This window comes from Zeus faber (genome assembly GCF_960531495.2).
Source record: "Zeus faber genome assembly, chromosome: 14".
In the NCBI taxonomy this organism is placed as follows: Eukaryota; Metazoa; Chordata; class Actinopteri; order Zeiformes; family Zeidae; genus Zeus; species Zeus faber.
The window spans coordinates 32135271-32156799 of NC_137200.1; the positions used below are offsets into that span (position 1 = coordinate 32135271).

The 21529-nt window shown below is 39.1% G+C and overlaps 1 protein-coding gene across 1 annotated transcript; it reads left to right on the forward strand.

Annotated features, from left to right (window-relative positions):
- The first annotated feature begins 1288 nt into the window (after window positions 1-1288).
- Window positions 1289-9876, forward strand: LOC307240358 (uncharacterized protein). The gene is made up of 4 exons (XM_080014119.1): window positions 1289-1380; window positions 2024-2422; window positions 3890-4075; window positions 7314-9876. The coding sequence occupies exons 1-4, from the start codon at window positions 1320-1322 to the stop codon at window positions 7919-7921; spliced, it is 1254 nt and encodes a 417-aa protein (XP_079870245.1). The 5' UTR covers window positions 1289-1319; the 3' UTR covers window positions 7922-9876.
- The last annotated feature ends 11653 nt before the right edge of the window (window positions 9877-21529 follow it).

A 21529-nucleotide genomic window follows, 5' to 3' on the forward strand; every position in this document is an offset into this window, starting at 1 on the left:
TTGTATACTGTGCTGTATTATCCCACGAACACTACCTCACTTTATTCCCATGCCACTTTAATGCACACATCTGTATATACATAATTGCCAACCCCATATACATAAGTCTATCCCATATACGTAAGCCTATTCCCTTTATCTATTCCATTTTATTTTATTTTATATATTTTTATTTTATTCTATAAGTATTCGACTTACTGTATTACGTTTTAGGAATCAGTTAGTTGGTCTAGTAGAAAGAAATTTTCCTAGGACATATTGTGTGTAATCACCAAGTGCGTTGCATTACATTTCACTGCATATATGTATGAAAGTAAGAATATGTATGTGACAAATAAACCTCTTGAATCTTGAATCTGAGTGACTTTGACAAGCACCAAATTGTGATGCTAGACGACTGAGTTCGAGTATCTCCAAAACGGCATGTCTTGTGGGGTGTTCACGGTATGCAGTGGTTAGTACCTACCCAAAGTGGTCCAAGGAAGGAAAACCGGTGAACCGGCGACAGGGTCATGTCGCCCAAGGCTCATTGATGCACGTGAGGAGTGAAGTATAGCCCGTCTGGTTCGATCCTACAGAAGAGCTTCTGTAGCACAAATTGTTGTAAAAGTTGTGAGCGTCAAAAGTGGACCATGGAACGCTGCAAGTAGTTGGCCTGCTCTGATGAATCAAAATGTATTATACATCATGTGGATGGCAGGGTGCGTGTGCGTGGTTGACCTGGGGAGGAGAGTGCACCAGGATGCATTATGGCAGTGTGGGATGTTACATGTGGATGTTACTTTGACTTGTACCACCTACCGAAACATTGTTGGAGACCAAGTACACCCCTTCATGGCAACGGTATTCCCTGATGGCAGTGGCCTCTTTCAACAGGATAATGCGCCATATATTATCATAGAAAGATGACAGGCAATAGAAAGACATAAATAATGTATAACAGGTCCTTGTTTAGCTTATTACATTTTTTTTTTGTAAGTTATCTGATGTACTGTCAGATGTACTGTAACAACGTTATTGTTATGTAGAGTGAGACAATCCTTTGATGAACGGTTTAGAATTATAACTGTAATTTACAGTATCTATGCGCAGGGGTCGGTCCTGTCCCGTCCGCATAACACCGTGACGTCATCCACATGAGCCGGCAGCGCCGCGGAGGCTAACGGCTAGGTAGCTTAGCTGTTCCGGACCAGGGAGAGAAGATACAGAGGGTAGAGGCGCTGAGGGCGACGCCAGATGCGGAGCACATCTGGGGCTCGGTGGAAGAAAGACATTCAGAATACGAGGAGGAGGAAGTTCGTCGCTTAGAAGGAGAGAAGATGGAGCTGAGCGAGTTAGTGAGCGCTGCTTGGAGTCCTCAGGTGGTGCTGCACACTGCAGGTCTGGAGCCTCCACACCTTTACATCCACCTGTTTAACAACACGTTATTCTATTATTTATGACTCACATCATCCTCTATTTCCCTCCAGGGATTAATAAAGTTTTAACGCCTCTTCAACATGTTTCATCAGGGTGTCTCTTCGAATGGATTCAATTCACATTTACAAATATTATCTCTAAAAATTCACTAATGACTTGTATAAAAAAATGTTATAAGTATTATCTACCTGTGGATGGTTGTCAAGTTCGAGATTATTTGTCAGCGCCACATCAACGGTTACGTGTGATTTTCCTGGTTCTTTTATCTCATGTTTTAGTTTAACTTGGAGTCTCATTACTACATGTAATACTGTTTATTATGCCATTCCGTGCTGCTTTCTCCAAACACTTCTTTACTAAGCCGAGGATAGAAGCTTTAATGGTCACATCAGTGCCTCTTCAGACTCAGGGTGTCGTCACCATCTACTGAACGTCTACTCAGATGGAGTTGGTCAAATTAAGCTCTGTCCTCCCTGAACTCTGATCTCTAGTGTTTTATTAACGTCTCTGTATTTAAATGTGGCTGTCCTTAATAAGAATGTGTGAGGGATGTGGGAACAACTTGAAAAGCGCAAATGTTTTCCTCCCTGTGTCTGTATGTCAGCGTTCCTGCCAGAGCTCCAGCAGCTCCCTGTTTGTAAAGAGGAGCTTCCCCCTGAGCAAGAGGAGTGGAGCCCCAGTCTGGGCCAGGAGGAGACAGAGCCCCCACACATTAAAGAGGAAGAGGAGGAGTTCCCTGTGAAGAGGGAACATGATGAAGAGTGTGCTCAGTGGTCCCAGCTTCATCAGCCCCAAACTGAGAAGAGAGAGGCAGAACCTGTAGCCAGCACCTCAACTGAACATATTAAAGCAGAAGAAATAGAAATAGAAGTAAAAGTAGATCCAGAAGATCCAGCTGCTGCTTTAGAACCAAGTTATGCTGAGCAGCTCCTCTTTTCACACTGTTCTGAACCTGAGACTGAAGACAGTGATGGTTGGAAGGAGACCACAGAACCTCTGTCAGGTAACCGTTCATTTATTACTTCTCCCACCAAGATTTTCTACTGAGTGAGTTCAGACTTAACTGTTCGTTCCTTTCAGACTTCAATGGAATGCGGCATTAACCCTATAATTAATCACTTAACCCTCCTGTTATGTTCAAATTTACTGATGACTTTTATGTTTGATGTCAAATTCACCCCAGCAGTTTAAAACCACTGAATTTGATTGTAATCTACATTTACAGTTACTGTAAAGATTGCCCCATATTGTGTCAGAATTCCAAGGGCTTGCTGTTGCTTCATCCTTTGACTTATACACTTATACAGGCACTTATCAGCAGCCCTATGTAGGCATGCAAATGGGTCATCAAACTCTTTCCAATGCGCACCAGATACACCCCTCTAAATTTGACATCTCAAGAATAGCCTCTTCAATTGGCAGTGATAAGTAGAGTTGGATTGCAGATTTGATATATTGTACATACTTGACAGCATATCTAGTGGGGCCTGGAGCTATTTTGATTATATTTACAGAACTAAGTCTATAACCCTGTCTTTCAAGGGTGGAGAGGGATCATGACAGCTTTCCATCTTTCAAAGGGAGCGGGAATGACCTGAATCAGAGTTCTGGCAGAATCTACGCACCTGGCGCGCACCTTTTCTTTCCCCAACGGTCATCCTCCCGCCCACCCGGGGAGGGTGGATGTCTACCAGCTGGGTACCGTGGTGCCGCAGGACACTGTCTCCCCTTCCCATGCACCGATCCCTTGCTGCAAGGCAGACAAACATTAAGAAAGATCCCTGTCCCAGAGCGGACCAATCAGCGCAGCACGGACAATGATTCGGCCGACTCAAGGCAGCTGGCCGGGCGCGAGGTAGGAAGTCATGCTGCTGTCTGCAGCCACGGCTTAACCACGCCCTATGGTCTGCCACAATCTCATTTTAGAGCCCTAAAGCCTGAGGAGAGAAAGTTTATAAAATTGCATGGGCGAGTCACTCAATAGCAGTCCAAACAACAACAAAGTAAAATAATAAATACAGAAAACAGGTGTAAAACGTTCATATTTTCTCAGGTTTTATGCAGCCTCTAACATTTTATCATAATTTTATGTTTCAGTTTCCCTTCATAAAATTAGGAAACGTCATGAAGTTTCAACTTTAAAAAATATGTTTATCATGTTTTTAGAACTGCTAAACATTGAATGGGGTCAAATTTATCCCAAACGTAACAGGAGGGTTAAGTTAGTGTTTTTCAACCACTGAGCTCACTACTGTGCTGTGAGAGCTCGCCAGGTGACACCGGTTGTACAATTTTGGGAAGTTTCCAACTCTTTGCAACCCTATATTTGACAGATCTGCAGGCTGCCAAACGCTGTGTGGTGTGCAGATCTTCCCCATACCGTTCAAATGATTAGAAACATTGAAAGCTTAATAAAAATGTATAAAGTAGAATGGGACTTCTTTCTGTGTATCTGTATTTTTACCTCCAGACCTGCACCAGCACTCTGATGATGAAGAGAGTGCTCATCAAAGTCAAACTGAGGAAAACAGAGAGGACGGTGGAGTTTCAGAAGCAGCCAGTAGCTCAGATCCAGTTTCTGATTTCGAATCGACTATTAATGAGCAGACTGACGACAGTGAAGAAGGTTGGAAGGAGACGAAAGAACCTCAGTCAGGTAATTTTAAATTTTTTCTCCTACAAACCTTTTCTGTCCCTAAAAATATCCTTTGGAATCTTTACCTTTTATCTTCACCTCAAATTATTTGATTCAGAACTCAACATATCATTTTAAATCATTAAATAAACAAATGGCATTGACAAAATTATTGACACCCTAGATTTAATATTTGGTAGCACAGCCTTGAGAAAATGACTGCAGTCTATAGACTTCAATGAGTTTCCTCCACTTCTCCACTGGCAGTTTGGCCCACTCTTCTTTTGCAAACTGCTGCAGTTCTCTCAGATTTGAAGGGTGCCTTCTTCCAACTGCTGTTTTCAGATCTCTCCACAGGTGTTCAATGGGATTTAGATCTGGACTCATTGCTGGCAGCTTTTGAGCAGTCCAGCGTTGAGATGTATTGAAGTGTAAAATAGAAGAGTTTAGTGTATATACATTTCTGAAAAAATCATCAGGAGATAGGACAATATAATTCTTACTACAGTATTTGAAGAATTTGAGAGGTTATTTTTTATTTAGTTTTTGTTTTCTTTGGTTGTGAATCTTAGTCTGTAAATATTCTCAATCCATATTACAGTGGCTGGTGGTAATACACCCTATGTTGTTTGCCAACTGGTGTTAAACACCATGAAAGAAGAAGAATATCTCACTCCAAACAGAGAAACAATGGCTGAGCAGCTCCAGTGTCTTGCTGTTTCAGTACAAGGGTGAATAGTTGCTGCGGTTGAAGAGGTTTTATTTGCCCACGTAAAGGTGAAAATAGCTAATGAAGTGGGAGTTTTATTGAGTGAAAAGCGACAGCAGGGGGTGAAGACCTTCTCAGTCTCTTTGAATAATCTGTGGTGGATTGTGAGAACAGGCTGGGGCGCTCGAACCAGGAGTTCTGCAGGCTGCACAAACTACTGTATTTAACACTGACACCTGAAGTCAAGCTACACAGAGCAGGTGTGTATAAAGTTCCAAAATATGTGAATTTATACGACACATCTTTGAAGACAAACAATTCGCTTTGTGGCGTTAAATATCCGTGAACTGTTTTTTTTCTTCCATGCTGAAATAGACTCGACACTGCCATCTAGCATTTTGACAGTCTATGTGCGTACTCACCGACGCAGAACCATAAATGCAAGCACCGACGTAGACACCTATGGTGGCTATTTGACGCAGAACTATAAAGCCGTCTTTAGACGCTAACATTTCTTTCCACTGGCCACTTGTGGATTATTCTCTGAATACAAGCGCTCATATCAGACATAGAAAAGATACATGCAAGATACTGCAATACTAAAAACTCTACTTTTCAAATCAAAGTGACGGTCCCACTCTGAAAGGCATATTGGTACCCCGCAGGAGGCCCTCTGGCTCTCCTTCCGCTACGTAACGTCCATTATTCAGAGACAATGGCTGGATTCGAAAAAAACTGATAGTCCCAGGTAATAACAATCTGAGCCATTTCATAATTTAATAATAATGTAATGATAATGATTGAAAGATTTTAATTTATTTAGTTTACCTGTTTTCCCATTTGTATGGAAAATGGGAGAACGCAAACATAACTAAGAGAATTGGAAATGTCTTCTCCAGACAGTTAAGGTTATGCACAGTGCCTGTTTAACTATGATTTTATTTAATATTTGGGCTTGTTTATTTTTGATAGTTTCCCACTTGTATGAAATTAAAAATGTAAACACAACTCAGAGACTGTCCGACACAGTCTTGGAAAGAGTTGGAGGGCTGTGCCACAGTGACTGTGTTCCGGTTTCTCCGAACAAAGTAAATAAAAAGTGTGTTAATTTTCGGTTTAGATTTATGTTTTCCTCAGTTTCCTACTTGAACGAAACAAAAAACCAAGTGCACACTGTGCTGGGTCACGCACATCTCACTGTTGCTTTTTGTTGTTATGAGGCTTTATTTTGTAAAAAAAAAACTGGATTGTTTTTATGTGAATACTCTTTACTATTAAATAATACATCCTGCACAAGGTGTGGCCACTAGCATTGGAACAAACTGGCTGGTTTGATATTTGCATTAACGAGCAGGTGGAGAGGAATGCCGAATAAAGTGGCTGCTGAGTGTATATACATAGTTACATCTGTTGATGACGGCTGGTTCAAAAAGATTAGTCTATACTATGAATAAATACAATTCAAAACACAATGGGTACAAACAAGACTTGGTTGCTCTTGTGCTATCATTCAAATGAGGTCACCCAATTCATGGCTGTTATACATGAAACTGTCATTGGGTCATGTCCGAAACCTCTCCTTCGAAAACATACCAAGCAGTGGAAGTTGGTAAATCAACACCAAACAATTATTTTTGTGTAATACATTGAAAATAATTTACTCAATAATAAATTGAAAATTGTGTGGTATAGGTTTTTGAAATATCCAAACAAGCGCAGTACCCACCTTTCTCTGGCATTCCCCTATGTCAGAGGAATGGTGTTAAAAAAATAACTGCTGTTTAAAGATGTAGATGATGCACTCAGGCTCTGGAACATTTCAGGCACATTAAAGTATAATCTTCTCCAAATGTTTTGGATTTTATACTCTATAATCTTGTTTCTTAACTTTACTTTTAAATGCTGTTTAGGTGATTTTAAATATGTGGTTGATTTTAAGGTTTTAGGGGACGATCATGAGATTAGTCAAGGGAAGCATGTGACATGATGACATTCATTGACACTGAAAAATGAGAAAGAAATTAAGTAATGGTATGATCTCAGCACAGGTTTCGCCATGCTTTTTTCTACAGTTTCGGGTGTTTTACAACCATGGGCATGGGCTATTTCATGCCGGAGTTGTTGGGCATTTGACCGTATTTGAAATCCTTTCATGCTGCATCGTACGGATGAGGATTTCCTCGCACAAGCGCTGCCTTAAAAAACTTAATTTCACTCAGCTCAGTAATACTGTATGTGATGCCTGTTGTTGTTGTTGTTGTTGTTGTTGTTGTTGTTGTTGTTGTATGAGCTGGAAATAGAATGTTGAACACTAGTCCCAGAATGCCTTTCAACTGTGACTTAAACAGCCATGTGACATTTTGACCAATGGCAATCAGGGGTGAGTCGATGAACTATAAACTACGAACCCCGCTGAAAAACTTTGCCTCACCAGCTGCTACAGAAAACGACTTGAAAGGCAAATCACAACACCTTTTTGAAATGATTTGTTGGCCCCCTCACTTTTTTTTCAAATATTCCACTTTTCTTTCTCCCCCTCTTTTCTTCCAGGAGTGAAATCCATGTTGGTCCCAATCCAGGGATTTCCATCAAGTAATCGCAAAATTCATCAGCGTATCCACACAGGAGATAGACCATACAAATGTCAGCAGTGTGGGAAGGGATTCAATCGATCAGGAAATCTCCAGGAACATCAGGTTATTCACACAGGAGAACGGCCGTACAAATGTCAACAATGTGGTAAAGGATTCAATCGATTAGGAAATCTCAAGAGGCATGAGTGTATTCACACAGGGGAAAAGCCGTACAAATGTCAACAATGTGGGAAAGGATTTAGTCGGTCAGGAGATCTCAAGATGCATCAGCGTGTTCACACAGGAGAACGGCCGTACAAATGTCAACAATGTGGGAAAGGATTCAAGCAATCAGGGAATCTCAAGGAACATCAGCGTACTCATACAGTAGAACGGCCATACAAATGTCAAAAGTGTGGGAAAGGATTCAAGCTATCAGGGAATCTCAAGGAACATCAACGTACTCACACAGGAGAACGGCCGTACAAATGTCAACAGTGTGGGAAAGGATTCAGTAGATCAGAAAATCTCAAGGTACATCAGCGTATTCACACAGGAGAACGGCCGTATCAATGTCAACAGTAAAACAAAAACAAAAGCATTATAGGAACCCTACCTCGCACATTTACTTCAATCTTACAATTGGAAATCACTGTAATAGTCGCTAGCAGGGAGCCTGGACAAGGACCTGTTCCTTGATGCAGGAGTGCAAATATCTGCGATGCCATTTGTCTAGTGTGGGAGATCTTTTAGGAAAACAATCCAGTTTTTGAAGAACAGGATTTTGAAGAGAAATTCCTGACTCCAATAGCATCCTAAAGCATGTCATTTTGCTATAACTGGGTAGGTCATTAAAGGTTTCATGTTATCAGGGAAAAATATTAATCTGAGCTGGACTCCAACTTGTTTGTTTTGCCACGGTATGTTCAGTCCAACTTATATAGCCGCCGATAATATTAAATATCAATTGGCGTGGAAATTTCCCTGTGTGGTCGGTGAGATAAACCCTTGCTATCAGGAACAAACGAGACCCTTGTTAATTTAGCTAGAACAAATATGGCAAAATGGGAGTAATACAGTTCACAAACATTTGACCAGAGGGTTCTTATAAACTCTTACTTACAAAGAGTTTGCGTCATCTGGTAACTACTCCCCTAGTTCCATCATTTGTCCCTTGTCCTGTTGCTACGCTCCTAGTTTAATGTTTCATCCCTCACACAATAATACATGTGTTCATTACAAAATACTGAGCAGTTACAGGGCACTTTCAAAGTTCACAATGTGATTCTGCAAGATAGCTATCAGAGCGGGCATGGAAAGCTGGCAGTTTTTCACTACTTGTAGCCCTGTCACGATAACTTAATTTTGTTGGACGATTTATTGTCCCAGAAATAATTGTGATAAATGATATTGTCATTTTAAGGCTATTTTTTTCAACTTATATCTCTTATTATTGCTATTATAATATAATAGCATAATAATGCAAGTACACTCTTTCAAATAGCAACAAACTTTTAATTCTTAAGAATATTCAGACATTGTAATGTGAAAAAAAAATTAATATCGCAAATAAAATATAATTAAAATAAAAACACAACCAAAACAATACATTTAACTGACTCTCTAGCTCGAGTGACACCTTATTTTCACCTGGTGAAGACATTATAGCTATATATTATAGCTATTGTAAATTATTGAAGTTTGGCAAAACATAAAACACCCAAAATTTCCAATTTTTTAATTGTAAATGTTTGACCAGTAACACGTATTTAAGTCAAAGCCTTTATTTTTTGTAAAACAGTGCATTGGGTAATTGGGAGAAGAGATGACAAGACAGCTCCGATAAATTATTTTATTAAACAGTTTTCCAAAACATTTGGACAAAATAATCAAACAAAATATCACAGTACTTATAAAGATCACACCACATGTAACAATTGTGTGTTATTAAACATGGCAGTCTTAAGTAATTCCAAAAAAAAAGCTAAAATATACAATTTACAACTTATATTGAACTATCAAATAAAACAGTGTTTATAAACATTGTGTTATATGTTGTTATTTAACCAAAAAAGACAATCTTTGGAAATCAAATTTTTATAAAGACAGTGGGACAACTGTAATACATGTATTACAAAAAGGGGGCCATCTTAACAAAGGTAATTAAATATTCACTTTTTTTTCCTTTTTTGTTGTACCATTTTCTCTGACTTGATGTCACCATGTTGTTGGAGTAGCTTACACGGAAGGAGCCCCCTGTAACAAACTGTCACTGGATGTCTGAAACATCTGTAATGAAGTAGGTAATTGTCTATTTTACCAGGTAATGGTACAGGGCAGACATTGTAATAGTTACTGTAACATCCATGTGAGGTTGCATTGCTTCATTTGTATTTTTTCGAGAGTGCCACTGATGTTGTAACTGTATTTATCCTTGAGTTGGAATCTATTACGACCTTGGCAAGTGTGATCTTCATTGTTTAAACTTTCCAGACCTCTCCCACACTTGTTGCATACAACTTTGTAATTATTTCAAACAACTATCCTAATAAATACATGTTTCACAAACATAATTAATAAATGTAAGTTTAAATTTGTACTATCACATTTTTAAACCCTTTTCTAACCCTTTATCGAAAAATATTAGTTAGATTAACTTGTCTATATTGGGTTAGTATATGGTAATAGGGTTAGGGTGAAGTAATTGAGTGTAATTGGGGTTTCCTCCACCCAACGTCAGTAAGGACCCCCACCAAAAACATGCACACATCATCGTCTGACCAGCGATGGACACTCGTCATCAGGTCCCCGGGAGCGTCGACGAATGCTGCCCACTGCTCCTGGCTGCCCCCCCGGAGGAAGGACAAGCCAGGATGGGTTAAATGTAGAGGCCTCATTTCACCGGCCACCATCCAAAAGCATGTGCGTGTGTGTGTTGTAGTGTGATGTGTTGTGTGATAATTAAAGATTCTTCTTAATTAAATGAAAAATAAAAGTCGCAGAGAGGAAGATTGGCAAATTCTAAAATTGTAACAAAAACCTGGGAAGGGTCACCATCTTATTGTCATGAGTCACACACTCCCTTGAACACCTGCCTGACTCGGTCTCTCTTTTATTCTCCTTTAGCATTTATATTGTGACAAGAGTCTTCAAATGTTCAGATTTCATTGTTTTTGTCAAATACGTTTATTTCTATGTGTAACTTGTGATTATCCCCTTCTTGAAGAGGCAATTAGTTCAAAACATGTTGTCCTGGTAAAAATGCTGTGCTCCTATCATCCCACAGGTTGTCCAGATGAGTTATTTCAAGCAGTTATTCATGATTATTAAAGATTGGCTTTGCAGGTTGAGATTGTGAACTCCTCTTGTAGATTAACTATGTCTCGGATGCAATGGCACAAACATCCTGAAAAAAATAGACCCTCCAATTCTCAATTCTAAATTATAGTTTATCTACCATGTCTGCAAAGCTCAAATTAAATAACATTTTGTGTTTTGCTGGTATATCAGATCACCCTGACCCTTGTTAAAGCTAGACTTGGGTCAACACATTTTACATAGAACTAACTCCTGTGCTTTCTGTGAGGATAGAAATAACACTTCCACAACAAATTCCACACCAAAACATGTTAATTTTCCTTTTTTCATAGTGTTTTCTGATTATTTTTTTGTTATTAGTTATTTGTGGTTCGATTATTAAAAGAAAAAACATATGCAATTGATATATTCTTGTACATTTGATAAAACATTTTAATAACTTAATAATACCTTATAAATAAATTGACAGATTTCTCTCCTGCAAAAATCTATTACTTGCAGTCAGTTTTAGTGGAGTCCACACATAGTGACTCCAAGCAGAAACAGCCAACAGGTACAGTATACCAAACCAATAAAGTCTATAAAAGTACTTCCCATGTGAAAAGTTAAATATAAAGACTTCCTGGGCGTGATATTTCTTTTCCTGCTGGAATGTTAATATTTTATTTAGATGGAGGTAAGTGAGGATTAATTTGTTGTGGGGGAAAATGTAATAGCTTGTCAGTATTCCACATTAGGACGGCACATCAGCAAATTGATACACACACACACACACACACATATATACACGTATACCATATATGTGTGTATATCATAGTCATAGAGGTTATTTGTCGCATTCATATACATAGTCATACATATATGCAGTGAAATGTCATGACACCTGACGATTCCGCACATTAAGCTCTTAAAAATACAAAAAATACTAAATATATCTATATATATATATATATATATATATATACACACATATATATATATATATATATACATATACACACACACATATATATATACATACATATACATATACACATATATATATACACACACATATACATATATACATATATATATATATATATATATATACATATACACACACATACACATACACATAAATATATATACACACACACGCACACATACTGTATATATGTATATATATATATACTTTCATATATATATGAAATACATATATATACAGGATCACACACTTAAGTTCAATGTCTGCTTTGACTTTTTCTAGCCTCCCATGTATGTCGCTTTGGACAATAGCAATGAATGAATAAATGTAAATGTGCTCATCTTTTGTCAAATACTTGTTTATTTCCATGTTTCTTGCAGAAACAATGATGATTAGTTGTTGACCAAAACATGGTATGATAGTCCTCTGAAGAGGGGGATTGATGGCGGCCATAAATGCATAAGAGAAATGCTGCGCTATTGTCATCCAAAGGACTGAGTTATTGTAAGTGGTTCTTGATAATAATCAAGAACTAACTACAACTATCTTCAGAGAATGGGGAAGGGACTTTTACTGAGAGCATTTATTTGAAAATTATTCAAAACAAAAGCTCAAGAAGGGGTCGTTATTAAAAGATGACGATATCTTCTTTTGCTTCCTAAGAGCAAGAGACAACAATGAGATGCAGGCTATAAGTTTCATTCATTATCCCAATACATTTTACTAAACTGTAAACCTTAATACAGAGACAATATTCTGAATCTGATCCTTCTTTATTGGTAAGTGTTCACACAAGGACTTTTTGTTTGTTTTACTTTCATCTTTTCGACCTTTTGATTGTCTACCGCAGTGGTTCTCAAATTTTTTTGTAGTGTACAAGATCTAGTTTTCAGCTGAGTACCCTCCTTCACTGGCATTGCGAGAAAAAAATATACAATTTACAGAAATGATGTACTCTGTGCATCACATGTTTTGCTTTTAACATTATATATAGCCAATATTGATCACTTTAAAAAATGTTCAGAGCTACCGTGCATTAGGGGTATGAGTGCGAGTGGACAAACACTGAACTAGGGGAATACAGGAACTAATAACCAGTTTGACCAAATCCTTTGTAAATATGGAGCAAAAACAACAAGAAAAGGGGCTGCTGAAACACTGAGTGTAACAAGGAGTGACATTTATTTACATGAAATTGATTAACAGAGAAACCAACTAAAATAACAGAAAACAGAAAAGGCATCAGGGTCTACAAGGCCAAAGTAAATGAAGGAACCCACACTATAATGTAAAATGCTAACTTGCTCTACAGAATCAAACAGAAAAACAACACTAAGCTCCTAACAACAAAAAAATAAGGAGAGCAAAACAAATGGCAGAGAAGCCCTACAAGGCTTCCTTAAGGTTACTAGGACAACAAGACAAGACACTTGTACCAACTAGTTGGTAAATCAGCCAGCATAAGGATAAAAAAAGGTGTATCAAGGTGCTATCAAAAACACAGCGTTCAAACAGCTGTAACAAGCTCAACAGCAGCAGCACCAACCCCGCAAACAGCTCAGCAGCCAAATGTCAGGAGCACTGATATACTGTACATCTCGACTGACAATCCAACAAAGCTCAAGTTTTGGTGATCCAAGCACTCAGGGAGGGCCGTGGCACACCTGAAACCTAGCGAGGGGAGACAGCTCCGTTCCAACAAGAGGCCAGAGGAAAGTCAATGGACGTAACGGCCCGTCCCATAAGAACAAACAGTTTCAAAATTACAAAATGACACTCGGACAAAGTACAGCAATATCACTGTCAAGCCCTTTCTTGCATTTAATATCAAGATTACAGTATGCTCTTGGACCAGTAATGCCCAAGCATACGTCTCTTGTGGTTGTGGTTGATGTGTTTTGAGAATATTGAGGCGACAATCTTTTCGCACAGTGTTCACATGGATTAAGGTTACTATTGTGTGTGCGTACCCTGATGTATTTTTAAATAACCCCTTCTCGTGAAGCTTTTCGAACACTGTTCACATGGGTACGGTTTCTCTCCTGTATGCGTAAGCTGATGTTGTTTGAGATGTCCTAATTGACTGAATTTTTTCCAACAATTTCCACAGGGGTAGGGTTTCTCTCCCGTGTGCATATGCTGATGTACTTTTAAATCACTGCTAGTTGTAAAGCTCTTACCACACTCTTCACAGTGGTACGGTTTCTCTCCTGTGTGCAAACGCTGATGAATCCTGAGCGACGTTGATTGACTGAATCGCTTCCCACACTGTTCACAGGGATAAGGTTTCTCTCCTGTGTGTATACGCCGATGTACTTTTACTACCGTTTTTGTCGCAAAACTTTTCCCACATTGTTCACAACTGTATCGTTTCTTTCCTCTGATAGTAGGATGACGTTTGCTGTGATAACCTAAAAGAGGAGAGAAAAGAAAGACAAGAGTGGGTCAAAAAAAAAAAGTCAGAGAGGGAACTATGTACTATGTAAAGAATGTAGTATGTTGAGTAAAGGCTGATCACTGAAATGTGGGTTAATTTGCAGTAATGACCGACTGGCTGCATTATGCCACTTATCACACTTATTTATTTAAAATTATTTCATAACTAGTATACCTAGTTTTATAGCTAGTATACCTAGCTAGCACGGTGAGTACTCGGCAACTGCAAAGCTCCGCTGTTAGGCCCCGGGAAGAAAAATAGTCCACAACAATGGAGTTAACACTGCAACTACATAGCAACATATTTGACCAACAAAGAACATAACCTAACATATTGACAGTTAATAATCTGAAATTAGATATCTAAAAATTACTTGAAGAAATAAACAATATTGGCCAGGGGGAAGACCACCCTGACTCAAATAATTTTGAACGTGTATTTTTGAACCACTTTGAACACTATTACACTCACACTTTACTACATCAATTGATGATCCCAGAATCCTGGGGTTATTGGAGTTGACGATAGATGCAGTTGTGTGTCATCCGCATAGCAGGGAGACACTAAAATGGAATATAATATAAAACAGGGAAAGCAAGTACAGAGAGAATAAACTTGGACCAAGAACTGAACCCTGGGGGACCCCACATGTAACAGCCGCTGCTGAAGACAATCACTAGTTAAACCAGTAAAACATGCACTTTACGTATGTAACGGTAAACACAGATCAACCACGATACCAGTCATAAATGACAGGTGAAGTGAATAACCTTGCTCATCTTGTTACAATGGCACCAGGGATGCCAAGGTGAGGGATTTTTCCCACTGGTTAACCGGTGACAGAACATTTTGGGGGGGTGCGGCGCACAGTGTCCCCGTTATGCTCGGGCGCTGATTACAGATGCAGGGAGAGAGGTCCTGATCTAAGGTCTTCTATAGCCTTCTCTCCTGTCCCCCCTGTGATAAACAGACTGTGCTGCAACTCTGCTGTGCGCACAAGCAGACACTTTCACTTTGTAGAATCCAACTAAGTATTGATAACATGCTTAGTATTTCACAAATTAAAATTGTTTATTTGATGAACGTCTGCGCTGATACACGGAAATTAAATGCATTTTATATATATATATATATATATATTAAAAAAAGATGGTGGGGGCGGCGGGCAACTAATGTAATCGTGTATGCCTGAACACCGTGTAACACCAGTAACTGCAGCAACCCAAAATGGCACCTGTTAAGGGTGGGATATATTAGTGAACAGTCAGTTCTTGAAGTTGATGTGTTGGAAGCAGGAAAAATGGGCAAGCGTAAGGATCTGTTAATGCTGGCTCTGATAAAAAAAATGTCAGAACAGTGCATGGCAGCTTGCTGTGTATGGGACCGGTCAGAGTGCTCATGCTGACCCCTGTCCACCACCCAAAGCACCTACTATGGACACGTGAGCATCAAAACTGGACCATGGAGCAATGGAAGGTGACTCGGTCAGATGAATCACGTTCTCTTCTACATCATGTGGATGGGCGGGTGTGTGTGCAATATTGACGCACCAGGATGCATTATGGTACGAAGGAAAGCCTATATTGACACGTACTACCTACCCAAACATTGTTGCAGACCAAGTACACTCCTTCATGGTAACGATATTCTGTGATGGTGTCTCCTGGCAAAAGCACCTTACAGTGCTCCTGACTAGTCCTCCATCTAACAGGTTAGATCTACAGCCTGCCAGGTCTTACAACTGTACAGGATTCTAACAATGGCTTAGACTAGGTAGCAAATAGATTTGTCTCCTTTCTGAAGCCTCCCCTCTAACACTCACCCTACAGACTCAAGGACATAACTCGAAAAGGTCACTCCAGTCAACAATAGCTCTATTCCAAGCCAGTGCCAGTTGGTGTGGTTACAGGATTTTCATTAAGTGACCAGTATACTTTTGGCCTAAGGAGATGTTTCTATATGGCAGCTAGGCTAAGCATTTAGATCCCATAATGTGCTCTTCCTACCTTTTTACCATCTACAAGAACGTTACTCAAACGTGACTCAAAGGTGACTTGTTTCTCTATTCTGAAAAATAAATAAAACCATTACTTTAAATGCTTTTAATTTAAAAAGTGCTTATTGAAGTGTTGCAAAGGGGTAATCAATACATTATACAGACAGGTTGTGATTTTTGGTATTCATAAAATCAAACAATAAATCTGATTGTAATATATTGTAAAATAATCCCATATTACATGTTACTCTTTTACTGTAAATACATAAACCAATTTTCAGACTTCCCTGGTATTATTCTTACAAATATGCATTTATATCCATCATTCTAGATCCTTAACTTTTCCACATCATCATAATAGTTACAATCACCATCTGTCATGTTAAACCATTCGATTATTATGGGTACACTGCTACCAACCGGTAATTGCTTCATATTGTCACTTAAGATTATAGAATATCATATAAGCATTAGAAAAAGGGTTACTCAACCATTAATTATTATTGTTAGTGCTAAAATCATACATCTTCTGTTGAATTCTTTTAAATCAAGACATATGTGACCCACTGCGTACTTCAGTGTCATTTGGTGGCTTTCGAGATTTTTTTTCTTCACGTAATTTGAAAGTGGAGAATCAGAGCTTCCAAACAAGGTGTCACTTGTGCAAATTAAGCAAAAATGTTTAAAGCTATGACTTGTTAATGACAAGGGTGTGGCAAACCGTGTTTCTGAGATAATCACCTCCAAAGTTTTACCCACACCAGGTTCATTCAGCCAGCTCCCAGAATGCAAATGGGGTTGGCCGACAAACAAAGCCTCATGGCCAATTAACATACTGCTGAATGGGCCAATCACGAAGAGCTCAACAACACAACTAATTTTGTTTTTAAAAAGCTTTTATTTAAAAGTATGAATATATAGTATATGTTTTATAAAAGTGGAATTATTTTGGATTTTAAAAGTACGGACAACACAACAAAATGTAGAGTCTATCAATTTGAGTCTCTTCTTCATCACGTCATCAATTTCTTCCGTTGAAACAACAACGGACATATCATCGGTCTCAACTGGTGGTTCTTGAAAATGTGCTGTTTCATCGTCACATTAAGTTTGAAATCTGCTGTTTGAAATGTTCTCCAAGTCCGGGGTAATATCAGATTCAGCAGCGCTGTCGTTCTCCGCCTCGCTGTCAGAGAACTGACTATCATCGTGGAAAATGAAGTCCAGTACGCACTGCTAACACTGACTTGGATCTATCACACTGGTCAGATTAAGGTCGGAAATATGACAGAGCTTCCGTAAACCCACTTTGCGTAATCCATAACGATACGGAGAAGAACATTTTCACAGACAAGTGAGACTGAAACACCGCCGCACTGCGCTTTGACCGTCTGTTTACGGAAGTGACATAGGTGCGTGACACGAGGGTTTTTTCTTCTTCGCTGTTTCACAACAGTGGCTCTGTGTGTGTAAGAGTAGCACGATTTAAAGGTTGAATTCTATCAAAACGGTTTCACATTGTGACTTCATATCACACGGAATATGGGTGAATGATCTCCACCTGGACTCTCGCTTTAAAGGAAACGATCGATCGGCGATATTCAGCGCTGTAACGCATCTCGGGAAGTGAACTCCGTTTCCCCATGTAATCTAAAAGGAATATTTAACTCCGCGGTTTAACATTTTTCTAATATTTATAAATCAAACACAAAGGAATACGAATCTGACAAAACTTGTTTTCCTTCAAGAAAGGTTTTTTTCAACTTATTTGGCTGCTCTTGGCGATTTTAGAAATGCGCGAGATGGCGGATTTTGCTGTGGTGTGTCGTATATTTCTTTATTATTAGTGCATTTCAACACATCCACATCCTAACCTATTATCCTGTTGGAGGACCCATGACCCATCTCTTATGCTGGCCTACAGAGTGATTGCTGGGAATGCTCCCGCCTACTTAAATGCTCTTGTAAGAGCACATGTTGCCCCCCGGATGCTGCGCTCGTCAAATGAGCGTCACCTGGCTCTGCCGGCCATACAGCCACGGCAATCCAGGCTGTTCTCATTTGTAGTTCCACGTTGGTGGAACGAGCTGCCAAAAATGACCAGAGCGGGGACCTCCCTCTCTGTCTTTAAGAAGCACTTGAAGACCCAGCTCTTCAGTGAGTACCTCCTGTCCTAACCTACAACTACTTAGCACCACCTTGCAGTATTTATTGTTACACGAATGTTGTTGTTACACTAATCTCTGTCGCAATGTAGCTTGAATGTCATTCTCCCTTGTAAGTCGCTTTGGATAAAAGCGTCTGCTAAATGACTAAATGTAAATGTAAATGTAAACTGCGACAGAGACAGAGCTTTCTGACACTGGGCAGTACATTTCCCTCCAGAATGCCTTGATAGTCCTGAGATTTTATTGTGTCCTGCACAGATTCAAGGCAGACGTGCCAGATGCAGCAAAGCAGCCCCAAAACATAACAGAGCTTCCTCCATGTTTCACAGTAGGTATGGTGTTCTTTTCTTTGAAAGTTTCATTTTTTCGTCTGTGAACATAGAGCTGATGTGACTTGCCAAAAAGCTCCAGTTTTGACTTATCTGTCCAAAGGACATTCTCCCAGAAGCATTGTGGCTTGTCAACATGTATTTTAGCAAATTAAGAGTCTGGCAGTTTTGTATGTTTTCCTTTCAAAAGTGGAGTCCTCCTGGGTCTTCTTCCATGGAGCCCAGTCACTCAAAATGTGACAAATGGTGCGATCAGACACTGATGTACCTTGACCTTTGAGTTCAGCTTACACCTCTTTGGAAGTTGTCCTTGGCTATTTCTCTATCATTTGCACTATCCTTCTGTTCAATCTTGGGTCAATTTTTCTCTTGCCGCCCCGTCCAGGGAGGTTGGCTACAATCCCATGGACCTTAAACTTCCTAATAATATTTGCAACTGTAGTCACAGGAACATCAAGCTGCTTGGAGATAGTCTTATAGCCTTTACCTTTAACATGCTTGTCTATATTTATTTTTCTGATCTCCTCAGACAACTCTCTCCTTTGCTTTCTCTGGTCCATGTTCAGTGTGGTGCAGACGACGATATCAAACAGCAGAGTGACTACTTTTCTCCATTTAAGTAGGCTGAATGACTGATTATACGATTTAAGATGTGTGATACCAATTCAAGAAAACAATTACCTTGAAATATCACTATAATTAAATTATTTATAATATTTTCTAAGGGGTACCAAAATTTCTGTCAAGGCCTTTTCGAATATAATTTCTCTCTTTTCAGTTTCTTTGCTTTACTCTATGACATACCAAAGGCATGCAGGTATACATGAGAAAATTGCTTTTGATTTCATCACTTTTCAGGAGGAATTAATCATTGTTTCAATGAGCTGTAAGGGCACCAACAAATTTGTCCATGTCTGTATGTCAACTGGCTGTCAGAGAAGAGAGAGCGAGGAAGCACAGCTGCTACTGGTATATCAATAATGCGGAAAATTTGTATTGAAACCATTTCAAATATCCCTACTCCAGATCTGCAGGGCTCTAGCAGTCAACACGGTTGAGTCAAAATCCATATCATTGGGAAAAGTCATACCAGTGTACTTTCTATACCATCCACTCTTAGTTAGTTGGTTACCCATAACCCCCTTCACTGTGTAGCTCCGCAGAGATGTTTACATGTACCTCCCTACTTCTGCTTTATAGGACAAAAGTAGGAAAACGGAGAGCAGTGAGAGCTCCAATCGCAGACAAGTGTAAATTAACCAAAGGCAAGGCAAGTTTATTTACTATACTGCTCACACCATTCAACCACAGTCAAATAGTTAGAGAAATGTATGATGGGAACTGTAATTTATGTAAAATAAGATAGACTTTATTGTCAAGGGAAAAACCGGTCTTTATTAATTACACGTAAAATACAATCAACCACAACAACATTCATAAGGGATAAAAGTTCTCTCTTAGGTGGTGACCAGTGCTTTGATGGACAGGGAGACAAAGGAGTGCTTATAGCGGTTGAGCCTACATTGGGGTACCCTAAAACGTCTGCCTGACGGGAGGAGCTGGTACTCAGAGTGGAGGACATGTGTAGGGTCTGTAATTATTTTCTGTGCCTGTCTGATAAAAACAGCCAGAAGGGTGGGATGTTGCCTGACTCCCGTAATCTTCATGGCTCTGTGTGAGGAGTTTAACCTTGGCCTTAAGCTGGATAGACAGGCTGCCAAAACATACTGATATGCCATAAGGGTGTTTCTGAAATGGGGGTACTCATACGCCTAGGTGTACTACAGGGGTACTGCAGGGGGTACTCAGAGCATTTTTAAAAGTGTTGAAAAATATTTTTTATATAAAATAAATCAATCAATTTTTATTTAAAGCAGCATGGTCCCGATACACTTCACAATCATGAGAAGATACAGGCAAAAACATGCACAACAACACAACAACAAAATCCAAGTTAAAGAGATGCCTGCACATAAAAAACAAAAAATATATAAATAAAACAACCACAATAAAAACATCAATGTTAAAGGAATGTTTGAAAAGATAATGGCTTGAAAAGATGAAGATGGTTTGAAAAGATGACTCGACTAAGTTCTGTGTTCTAGGGTAGCCTGCAATGAAGTGAGTAGAGGTAGGTTTTCAGTCTTGATTTAAAGGTTTCAACTGAGCGTGCTTCTTCTACATACTGGGACACCATTCCAGAGATAAGGGGTACGGTAGGCAAATGCTCTGAAACCACATGATTTTTATTTACTGTAGGAATGACCAGGAGACCAGCTTCGAGAGAGTGAAGAGGACGTGCTGGTGTATATGGTATAATTATCTCAGATACAGTAAGCAAGGTGGTGAAAGTCCATGCAAGGCCTTATAAGTTAAAAGAAGAACCTTATAATCAGCTCTAGCTTGCACTGGTAGCCAGTGAAGAAAGGCCAGAGGGTGTTTTTGTTTTTGTCAAGATTCTAGCTTCAGCATTCTGAACAAGCTGAAGACTTCTTGTAGCACAACATGGAAGACCAGAGAACAAGGCATTACAATTATCAAGTCTTGAGGCTACAAATGCATGGAATACAGTTTCAGCATTGGGCAGTGATAGAATAGGTCGGATTTTAGCAATAATGTAAAAAAACAAAAATCAAAAAACAAAAAAACATATTATATATATATATATATATATATATATATATATATATATATATATATATATATATATATATATATATATATACATATATATATATACACACACACACATACACATACTACTCACAAAAAAGTTAGGGATATACGGCTTTCGGGTGAAATTTCAGGATGAACCTAAAATGCACTATAACCTTTACAGGTGAACTTAATTTGACCTTCTCTAAACCTTTGAATGCACATGTCCAACTGTTCAATGTTTCACTTCTTTTTGCACAACTTGCTGTTCTCTAACAAGGAGCTGAACGGCAAAATTCACAACAGGCGTTTGATCCATGAAT

Coding starts and splice junctions, on each gene's coding strand:
- LOC307240358 (XM_080014119.1), top strand. CDS start 1,320: ATGGAGCTGAGCGAGTTAGTGAGCGCTGCTTGGAGTCCTCAGGTGGTG. Junction 2,423..3,889: donor GACCACAGAACCTCTGTCAG/GTAACCGTTCAT, acceptor TTTTACCTCCAG/ACCTGCACCAGCACTCTGAT. Junction 4,076..7,313: donor GACGAAAGAACCTCAGTCAG/GTAATTTTAAAT, acceptor CTTTTCTTCCAG/GAGTGAAATCCATGTTGGTC.